General features: G+C 38.5%; 1 protein-coding gene across 13 annotated transcripts in view; it reads left to right on the forward strand.

Moving 5' to 3' along the window:
• Positions 1–6,654, forward strand: part of LOC106953822 (latrophilin-3-like) — a 258,933-nt gene extending 252,279 nt beyond the window's left edge. For 6 of the 13 annotated variants that reach the window (XM_015042862.1, XM_015042865.1, XM_015042867.1 and 3 more), the window contains 3 exons: positions 434–559; positions 2,660–2,677; positions 4,458–6,654. In XM_015042862.1, coding sequence (XP_014898348.1) covers positions 434–559; positions 2,660–2,677; positions 4,458–5,407 — 1,094 coding nt within the window. In that variant the 3' untranslated portion in view covers positions 5,408–6,654. Of the gene's footprint in view, positions 1–433; positions 560–2,659; positions 2,712–4,457 lie in introns of all 13 variants that reach the window. The other 7 variants (XM_015042868.1, XM_015042871.1, XM_015042873.1 and 4 more) reach the window with 3 other exon arrangements.
• Positions 6,655–11,433: the final 4,779 nt, after the last annotated feature.

Here is an 11,433-nt window from a genome sequence, read left to right on the forward strand (position 1 = left end):
TATTGAGTTATTTTTTTTGTTTTTGTTTCTTTGTGCTTTTGAAACGGCTTGACCAAAAAATGTGGACACAAAAAAAAAAAAAAAAAAAAAAAAAAAGAAAACACACACACACACCCACGCACACACACAACAGGGTAATGGCTGGCATTAACAGTACAATCAACACACTTTTCATCGGCCCCATTAGCCACGTCGGTTCAGCTCTGCTGCTCTCATACAGCAAACCTCGCCGCCGCTGCCGCCACATTCCTAAAATTAATGATTATGTGATCATTTGGATGTTAATGGATGTCATTGCTCAGTTGCATCTGCTCAGCTAATATGTATGTTCTCATTATTTTATATATATATATATATATGTATTTATATCTCAACTTGTCTATCTCTCTCTGTTTTCTCTCTATCTCGCTCTGTCTCTTTCTGGCTGCTCCAGGGGCTATGGCTAACCATCTTATACCTAATGCACTCCTACGTCCTCATGGCACTAACAATCCCTATAATACATTGCTTGGGGAGTCTGCCGTTTATAACAACCCGCTGGGCATGTACAACATTCAAGGTGTGCTAGCTTCTTTTCATTACTTACCATTGTGGCTAGAGCAGTGTTTTGTTTTATTATTATTATTATTATTATTATTATTTTTTGCTTTTTTTGTGGCACGTTGTTATTCGTGCCTTAGAAGTAAGAAATGGTGATAACAAATGAGAAAATATATAATTGGATGGTTTATAATAAAAAAAATTAAAAAAAACACACACACTGCTCTAAATGTATTGTTTTAGCTTTCAAAGAGCCTAATCACAAAAATCCTGCAGACTTGGTTTGCTGTGGGGTTTTTTTTTTTATTGGCGGTGTATCGTGGCATCTGGTTGGCTCATCTCATTCGATTCATGACCAAGGCTCTTCCCCTGGACTGTTTTGGCCAAATCAAACTGTAACTCTGAGGAAATCCTTTGAAATGACCCCCACAGAAAGCCAGATACATCACCAGTCATTAATTTCAAATGTGCTCCAATGTTTGTCAGTTTAACCTCTTGTGCAATGTCTGCTGTCTCTGTGTGTTTAGTTTTAAAGTTTTGTTCTTCTCACACAAAATGGTTTCCTTTCGATCTTCTTTAACGAGAGCAAAGAGAAGCAAAAAAAAAAAAAACACACACAACAAAAATGTTTTTGAGCAGAGATTTACATGCACTCGTTATGGGCGTGAATGTTATGATTTTCAAACTGTTTTAGTTGAACTGTTTGTTTTCCAGGGTAGACTGATTATAAAACATACATTAGTTACTTAAAAGATCCTAACTTAATTGCACAAGTTTGAATTTACCATGGATTTTCTCTAATCCATTCAGGGGCGGGGGGGAAAATACGCATACACAAAACTCAAATTGGGTCTTTCTGGATCTTTCAGCAGAGTAAGAACCTAAAGAGGGAGATAAACTTTGGGATTGATGGCAAGAAAGTTTCCAGCCTCAAAGACTTTGAACGTTTCTCCAAAGATGGAATGTCAAAAATGTGGAAAAACTTTGCCAGGAAATACAAGAAGGTTTTGTTTACTCTAAAGCTAATAACAGTTTTTGCAATTGTTATAGAGAAGGGTATATTTAAATATTTACATTTTTAAACTAATACAAAATTGATTCAAATTGATATCTATTGAGAGACGGTTTCATATATATACAAACTTCTTTCTTTAATGAAAACATGTTTAAATGTTTTTATTCAGCCAAATTTTAACCTATGTTTATTAGCAGTATAAATTATTTTGTGTATAGAAATTGTATTATTTTGTATAAAACAGAATATTTAACTTGTTTCTGACGTCTCCATTCGGTTGGCGGGGGAGGGGGAGGGGACAACAGTTTAAATAGAAAAGCCCCAAAAATAATTTGCATTAAGCATCTTTGCCAATGATAAGTGTATGTAAATACCTGACTGAACTTTTCAGTAAAGACTTTACTTGTGAATATTTAGTTAAATATTCAAAATACTGTTGAAACCAGGAGTTTACATCATCATTTTCTGGCTCCAACTAAATATTGGAGTTTGATCCCCCCCCCCCGCCTTCGTCTCTCTGCTGAGCTGTTATTATTTTATTCCTGCTCTCTGCAGTCAATATGAGATTGCTGCAACTTTGTGAGTCGGTAAAAGTCCTTAAAAGTAGAGAGAAACCCATGTAACGATGAGATAAAAACTCAGAGAGCTTTGATAAGTGGATAATTTATGTATGCGATACAAGTACTTTGCATTGGAGCTGGTGACGGAGGGCTGTAATTCACTTACAGTGCCACAGATGGAAAATAAATATCTGGAGGAATGAAAATGCTAATGCATCAAAAGATTTATTGGCACATTTGACGCTCAAGGACCTTTGCCCGTGTTTTACCCCCCAAGGATTCTGCAACTTGTTACAGCAAAACATCCTGTATATATTTGTCAGGAGATTTGTTTGTTTTGTTTTGTTTTTTTTTTGTTTTTTTTATGATGTCTTTATGGTCCTTTTTCTGCAAGCACACAAAATTTGCATGGTGGAACTTGAAAGTTGCGGTAATCTTCTGAAGCACCGTTGCTGTTCCGTATATGCAGTTTTCTCTTTTTACTTGTCATTATTGTTCTTATTGTGTTTTCTTCTTTTCCTTTTCCTCATGCTGTCCCCAAAAGAGCCCTACAGAGAGACAAGTATGGGAGTCAAACTAAACATTGCTTATCAAATGTAATTGACTTTGGTTTTACTTTATTTTTTTTTTCCACCCGATGCTGACAAAGGAGTAGTTAAAGCGGTATAAGTCAGTTTGGAGAGAACTAGATCGAATTAGGAAAGCAATACAACATTAAACGTTTCCATTCCAAAGCGGATTTGTATGCCTTTTAATGCGCTTAAAAATAAAAGCACGCCAAATGCGCTATACATTCAAAATAATTCAAATATCCTTGAAGCACACCAGCACAAATTGATGTGTAGCCTTCTCTGAGCAACATGCATGTGTTCACGCCCCCAATAGTATTGTTTTTTTGTTTCTTTTTTTAAATTACTCTCCACTTTGATCAAGCCGTTACACTTCAAGAAGACTTGAAGATATGTTTCTTGTCAAATTTTTAAGAGGTCAGACTGAGAGCTTGACACTTTTAACAAGCTGGATGGCCTTGTCTGAGGTAGTCTGAATTATCGTCAGATTTCTTTTTCTCGCTTTGATGTCAACAGCGTGGTTAACGTGATGAAATATGAAAGATACATGTTAGTGCAACAGAGAGAACAGACTGTCTCCTTCCTGTCAGGGCGGTGGGATTCTGATTTAATGAATACGATTCATTTTTTAAGAGATGCCTGGCTAAGTGCAGATGGATGAGACGTAAATAAACTGTGAAAAAAGCAATGCTCGTGTGGTGCCATGTCCAACTTTGCACTGATTTAGTTGCAGAAATATTAGCATTCGCCTCAATATTTTTCTTTTTCTTTTTACAAAATGAGGTTAAAAGTTCCAACTGTGAGATGTGAGGGAATTGCATGAATTGTTTAATGTCTGTTTGCCTGCATAAACGTTGAGTTTTTGTGCCGTGGTGAATGTTTGTGTTTGGAATCACAAAGCAGTGTTTTATTCTGGTTGTAGAACATCCCGTTCAAAGATTAAGTAAAATTCATTTTATAAATTTTAACAAGGTAAGTGTGTCCTACAAGTGCACTTCAATCAATTAGAATATCATTATTTTACTTCATTACTCATCGGCTGATGTATTTCAAGGTGTGAGGTAAATTTGATGATTTTGCCTAGTCGCTTGGAAGATTAGAATATTTTAAAAAATACATTAAAATGGTTTTGCTACAACAGTGTAGGATCTTTGCAGTCATCCAGCAAACAGTCATTGATTAAAAAAAAAAGGTTATTGTTAAAGGGTGTTCAAAGCTCCGTTATTGAGATTATTAATAAAAAGTTCAGTGGAGGAAAAACTTCACTGAAATAGAAAGTGAATACACAGGCAGCAGACATAGCAATAACCTTGAAGATGATTGTGAAGCTTTTTTCCAGCTGGACTTGGACCCTGCATGTCTACCTGTAGTCAATTTGTTGACCATGCCTGTCCAGCAGATTTGCCTGACTTAAATCACATGCAGAAGATACTATGTATTGTTAAGAGGAAGATGAGAAACATGAAAATTAATTTAATGAATAAAATAAATTTGTTCACAATGACTTTCTAATTTATTGAGATGCACAAGCTATATTCAAATGCCTTATTCTTAATTCATCATGTTTGGGATCTATTTACTTTTTAAGGATCCCCTGAAAGCTTAATTTCTTTCATAAAAGAGACTAAACGTGTTGTGTTCTATTTGGCTTTGAAAAAACACCCAACACGTCTTTGGCAGCTGCACTCAACGGTTTTTACCATTCACATTTGTCAACCATCCCCATCCCTCACCACTACCCCGTCCCCCACCCCTCCATGTTTCTCATTTCAGAGGGAATCCTGAACAATGCCCGGGATACAAGTGTCATGGATACTCTACCACTGAATGGTAATCATGGCAACAGTTACAGCATCGCCAGTGCCGAGTACATGAGTGACTGTGTTCAGATCATCGATCGGGGATACAACCACAAGGAGACCACCCTGGAAAAGAAGATCCTGAAAGAGCTCACCTCCAACTATATCCCCTCTTACCTTAACAATTCCCATGAGCGCTCTAACGAGCAGAACCGGAACCTCGTGAACAAACTGGTTAATAATGTTAGCAACGGCGGCAAAGACGGTGGCTACGGCATGGGCTTGGGAGTGGGGATAGGCATGAACGTCGCGCTTAACCTCGACGATCACTCCACCTTTGGTACCCACAATGACGAAGGCCTGGGTCTGGAGTTGATACGTGAGGAGTCCAATGCCCCGTTGTTGCCACAAAGACCGCTGCCAGCCCTGCAGGCAGTTGACAACCTTCACAATCAGCTGCAGCAGTCCATGTCGCCACCCCTTCCGCTCCCCCACCATCCCTTCTCCTCTGCCTCCAACTCCTCGTCTTCTCGAAGGAGGATCCCCCAGGAGAACAGCGAAAGCTTTTTCCCCTTACTCAACAATGAGCATCACGAGGATGAAGGCTCGTCACCCAGCCACAGCCACCAGAGAGACTCCCTCTACAACAGCATGCCAATGTTGCCTGGCCTGCCCGACGTGTCTGCAGAGTCCACCGACGGCTCCAAGGAGAGTGGAGATGCCAAGAGTCCGGAGGCAAGCTTGGACGACGTTTACTACAAGAGCATGCCCAACCTGGGCTCCCGTAATCACCTCCATCAGCTGCATTCCTACTACCAGCTAGGGCGGGGCAGCAGCGACGGTTTTGTTGCACCCCCTAACAGAGAGGATCTCTCTGCAGAAGAGGCTCACCCAGAGCCCTCACACCTGGTCACCAGCCTATAGGCCCAGAAACCCTCAACAAACCCGTGTTCCCTTTTGTTTTCCCCAAAGTCCTCTTCCACGTTCACTCACTCCACCTATTGTCGGAAGTGGTAGCCATTGTTTTTAATGTTGTCCTGAAGACTGAGACAGCTCGACTCTCACCGTTACTGAACACAAACAGGATACGATTTGCTATAAGAAGAGAGCGGAAGTGATTATCTTTGGTTAGATATTCCAGGAAGTTGATGTTGTGTCCCCAGCCTCCTCCCTCATTCTGAACCCCTCTCCGGTTTGGTGCATTTTGTCTCCATCTAATAAGAGACATCCACGAAAAATGTACGCCTCAGCAGTGTAGTCGAGAGGAACCGGACCGTTCCAAAGTCTGAACTTATAGACTTCAACAGAGTAAATGGGGAATTTAAAGAAAAAAGGACTATTTTATTATACTTCTGTATCTATATTGACTTTTTGAAATATTTTCTTCCTCTTTGGTGAGTTGCAGCACATTTTGTTTGCTGAAGTGTTCCTCCAAAATAAGAAAAAAACGAATAAATGAAAAAAAAATACACTTACACTTTGGACATTTGCCATGAAGGAATTAGATTGTATGCTTTCAAGCATAGCTGTTCTTATTTCATTTATTTTATTGTAACATTTGTTAAGAGGGAGAAAAAAAACTAATGAGAGAATTATTACATATTTCTATGTGGCTGTACAGATAACTAGCATTGCACATGATATGCTTTTTCTCACCTTGGTTTTGTTTTTGCTGTATTTTGTTCCGGGCGAACCTTTTCTCTGTAAATTTAGTGATTAGGAACAGTTTCATTCTGTTGTGCAGACCTCTGAATTTTTGCTCTGTATCGCTCTGGTTTTCTGTTGCGCCACAAATCTCAATAGAATCAGAAAAACCTAAAGAAATTACACTCTGGTTGTTCAGGCATTGCTGTGAAACGTGCTCGCTTCTGTTTTCCGGGTCGGTTTTTAATTCTTGTTTGAGTTTACTTCCCACTTTTTATTTCTTTTTTTTTTTTTTTTTTTTTTTTTCTGTGTAGATAGCAAAACTTCAAGGAGACGGGATTGCAAAATCCCTCAGAAAAGTTCATAGTGCATTCTGCGTTTGTATCGACACTTGGGGAAAACAGCTCATGCTTCTTGGACGAGAGGACGGGACGGACTGAGCCTTGATGTGCACCAGGCACCTGTACAAATAAAGAAAGTTTGTTGTTTTACTTATTAAAGAAAGAGCTTTTGGAGTGAGAAAAAAACCAGAGGTGTTTTTGTTCTTTTTCCTCAAAGAGTGACATTTGTTTATTTGTTAAATAAACAGTAATAAGACAAAGGATGATAGTAAATTTAATGATACAATACTTTTTATAATGCAAAGCAATTTGGTTATTGTTTATCACTTTAACCTTTAAAATGTTAATATTTTTAACACATTTTATTCAAACTTAAAAAAAAAACAGAATAAGGTACATTGCACGCAATGACGGTCCTGCTTTCCTGTGTGGATCATGATTTTTTTTTTTTCTATATAAATGAAAGTGAAGTACATTGACATAACTTAACTCTTACTTTTACTTCCTTGTCTTTCTGTTTTTGCTATATTCCAAATTAGCTACTAAATTCAGGCCCAGAAATGGTAGATGTTCTCTGTACGCTGTGGTCTGCTATATAACTGAGAAGATGGAACTTCATAGTCTTAACAAATATACCAATATCATTCATTTGTGGTGTAACCAATGCATTCTTTACAGATAGATTATTTTTTACCTTAATCTGAGCAGGAGCATCTTGGGCTGCCGACACAATTGAAACAGAGGTAAGCATGTTCTTACACGGGAAAACTTTAGTCTTGTCTTCTATGCAGCTGCTTCAAACTAACTCTGATGATCCTTCATATGTGATTTTTTTTTTTGTTTGCATAACCGTATTTTAGGATGGAAATGTTATTCACACACCCGGTGGCTGCTTACAATATTAATATTAACATTAACGGGGTCACAGAGAAGTGTTCCATTTTATACTTTTACCTTTGCAGAAAGAAAATCTTGGGTTCCTGAGTTCTGGCTGTTCAGAACAATTCACAATGCACTCCAAACAGTCAAAGGAAATATCGCAACGACAATATATTCACAATATATATTCCAGCCCTGCTGTACGCATGGTGGTTGATCCGGTGTGTCCGTTTGATTGGACTGGCGGCCTGTCCAAGGTGGTCTGCTGGACAAGCTTTTGCTGGAGAGCCGTGTAGCAAGCGGGTTATAACATGGACATAATGCAACATTTCTGCAATAAAAAATAAAAATAGGTCTCGTATTCAAATCTGAAAACCTGGATTTTGATTGATTCATTTTTTTTTTTATTAGCTAAAAGCCACAAGCATCAACATGAACAGAAAGAGGCTTAGTGTCACTTTTTCGAGTGGATTGCTAAAAGAAATGTTGATATTTTCATTCATTAAGATGCATCTATATCACCAAATTACTTTATACACATATGAACGCATATCTAGTTTGAAGCATTAAGGAATCATAGCAGAAAGACCCAAGTCCATTTTCACAGAGCTGGTGCCATGATTGATGGCTGAGTCATTGTGAACCATCGCCAGAGATGTGTGGCCCTTCTCATTACTCTCAAGATCTTGGGTCACAGGATGAAGAAGGGGGGGAGGGAGAGTGTGTGCCACAGCACTTTCTCCGATCCATATGCTTACAGTAAGCATGGCTCTTTACTTACAGGCATGACTTGGGTGGACAGAGAGTGCTCTGGACGTCACTGCGGCATCACTTTGACTGGCATTTGCAAACCCGACTGAGTTCATGAAATGCGCTGAAGATGTGACACTGGCACCCTTCTCATTTTATAAATGAGCTCTTACGCAAGCTCATAAGCTGCCCCAGGCCGTGGTGATGCCCAGTAATATGCTCACGATGCACAAAACGGTCTGTGAAAGAGCATCGGCTGGGGATACTGCGGTTGCCAGAAAGAGCTTCACTGCCATGTTAAAACGCACTCAGTGGAGTGCATTTTGAATTCTCCTATTCACACAGTGGATCAAAATAAAGGTTCGTCTGGCAAGTACCAGCTCTGCGATTAAATTAAGGAAGCAAATTATGTACTTTTTAACCGCCAAGTACATGCTTTCCATATTAGATGATTGCCAGAACCTTGTTTGTGTGTTGTAATTTCCTTTTACAAAGAACTGAACGAAAGATTTAAAGCATTTTATGAATGCCATAGATGGAGCACTTGAGAGAGCTTGCTCCTGCAAGCTGTTTCACCGGACAATCCCTGTGAAGGGCGATGTCCTTGTTGCTGACAGTGAAGGGCAAAGCCTTACCCAGGGCCCTTCTGCAGCGGACGCCCAAATATCCTGTAAACTGACTTAATCCTTCACATACCACAGCATCAAGAAAACTGCAGCACTCTCCATAGCAACTGAGACTTTTGTGAATGATCAGTAAGAAACATAAAAATGATTTAATTTGTTAATCTAAGATTTGAATTAAGCACATTTATCTAGTTGGAAATTTTATTTTTTTTAATTGTTGGTGAAATCATTACTGGAGCTTTCGGTATCTCGTTACTCAGGAAAACGAAAGAAAAAGGTACTCGCCAAATTTCTACCAATCTCTATTGTTGGAGCGTTGATTTGAAGGTTTAAAACAGAGAAGCAACGATGCATGACGACCTGGATTTTATTTTGCCATCAAACACAGAATACTCGGTTTGAGATTGACACGAATTGATTAAGAGGACTGACATGAATTTATTTAGCAAAAATTCCATGAGCCATGGTTGTGGTCATGCTAATTGGGCATGCTGTCTACAATTAATTTATCTTACCATGCCTACTATTTTCATACAATAATGAAAAGTACTGTACTAAAAATGTCATATATTGTCATCCATTTAAAAAAAAAATTTAAAAACTGATTTTTATGTCTTCTTTTACATCTAATAACTTTCTGAACAAACAGGAATTCCACATTTTCATGTTTTTGTGATTTGCACCGAATTAATTGTATGATGCACAGTTTTTGTGTTCTTTAAACTGTATTTTTGTTTCTCTTTTTTTTATTTTTACTGGAAAATTCCACAGAAGGGCTTGTGACCAGTTTGACACCGAGAGAGAAAGGGAGAGAAGCACCGAGGATGTCCTGATAAGGATGAGACTCTATTTGTGAGCTGTCTGGCTAAGGAAATGATATTGGAAAACCAATGTCTTTTTTTTCCTCATCTCGCCACAAGTAATTACCAGCAGCAGTAAATATGTGTGTCCAGGTACTGCATGTCTGCGTGTGGGCAGTGTGACGGTAATCTGCATGTGTCTGAGGCCAGAGAAACACCTGCATCCCACGTGAGCAAGCAGTGTGTAAGTAGCTGAGATGTGATGATAGAAAATGCCACATTTCATATCTCACCCATTCATGTGAAATCAATACCCAGGTCCTTGGCAGAATCCCAAATGAAAGGTAAATCGATGACATCTCCAGCTATGGATATTGGAACAACTGGACAGCCCCAGCACATTTTATTAAGTCAAGATAGCATTGATTTAAGACAGAGCCGCGTTTGTCACTATTTGTCACTTTGGAGTCTTGAGCTCTCTGAGTGCTGTTGTAACTAGGATACCGGGACTCAGAAGGGATGGTTATAAAGAACCATGCATATGCAGATGGGTGTTGTTGGGGTTTTTTTAATAGAGCTTTATATATTTTACTCAGTTGTATTTTACTCCCCAAGTTCCAAGTATGGGAAATGAAATAAAATGATGGTGGAATTCTGATCCAGAAAGAAGCAGTTTTTGATACGAGTAGATTTATGGAGATTATTTCATTTTCCACTTGTTTATTAGTAAGTAAATGATTACATGGAAAATTTAGTGTTTTGTAACTTTATATATTTTTATCTATATTTTTATAAACATCACATCATCTGTTTTTGTTCCTTTTACATTCACTTCCTTCCCATGACTTCTGGTTGCTTGTAAACACTCTTCATCTCTGCCTGTCAGTTTTTCATTTTAAGATTGAAGGTACAAGCAACAAAACCTCTCAACCAGTCACTGTGATGCCTGACTCCATCAAAAAAAGATTTTACCCAAGAGAAGGGTAACCCCCATTTATATGTGTGATATTATTGTTAGTAGTGTTTTATATTTCTGTTTCTATTGGTTTTAGTCTTGTACTTTAATGCACCATCAAATCTGTTTCCATTTTAATTTTGGGTTTTATTTTGCTACCAGAAACCGCCAGTAGGCGGCTTGTGAGTTTACACTGTGGTTTAGACGGCAGGGAAAAATAAGAGTGGAAGAAGAACCCGTAGCTAGTGGTGAGCTGCATGCTGAGAGAAAAGAAAGTACGTTGTATGATAAACTGATGAATTCCGGTAGTGGTTGACAGAAGAGAACGGAAGTGACTTGATGCTTGCAGTTAAATCCATTTCTGCAGTGAGTGTCGTGATATATTTTTGCAAACTGAAATGAAGCTAATGCTAACTGGCATTACTGCTCTGTATGTTATGACAAGGAAAGAAAAAAAAAAAAAACATAAAACCAATCGGAGAAATTTGGAATATTAGAATGATTTTCACTGTATTGCATTTTTTTTAATGATGGTTGACATATAGCATATGTTTTCTGCAGGCTTGCTATTAGTTAAATATTTTTTTGTGCTAAATGGGATTTATAGCTCCGGCATACTTTTGGACTTTAATAGTTAATTTCAATATGCAGGTTGTTTTTTTTTTTTAGAACCCCATTAAACTTGGAACATTGTCCAGCTGCACACCACCGCAGGCCTGGATTGGATACACTGAGCTGCAGGTTTCAACTCAAGAAGTGGGTCTGCTGGATCCGCCGCCTGCCTTGCACTGGAGTAAGAGAAGATTTTGGATCTCAAGAAACACATGGCCATTGAAATTGACAGACTTGACTGACTGACTTAAATTTCGAACACTGAACTAAAGAAGGGAACTGAACAATAAGAAATTGGGGACTAAAAGAAAACGCACTACTTGACGTAATATGGGTGGACAGT

Source organism: Poecilia latipinna, unplaced genomic scaffold (assembly GCF_001443285.1).
Source record: "Poecilia latipinna isolate Pla-1442-1.1 unplaced genomic scaffold, P_latipinna-1.0 Scaffold605, whole genome shotgun sequence".
Lineage (NCBI taxonomy): Eukaryota > Metazoa > Chordata > Actinopteri > Cyprinodontiformes > Poeciliidae > Poecilia > Poecilia latipinna.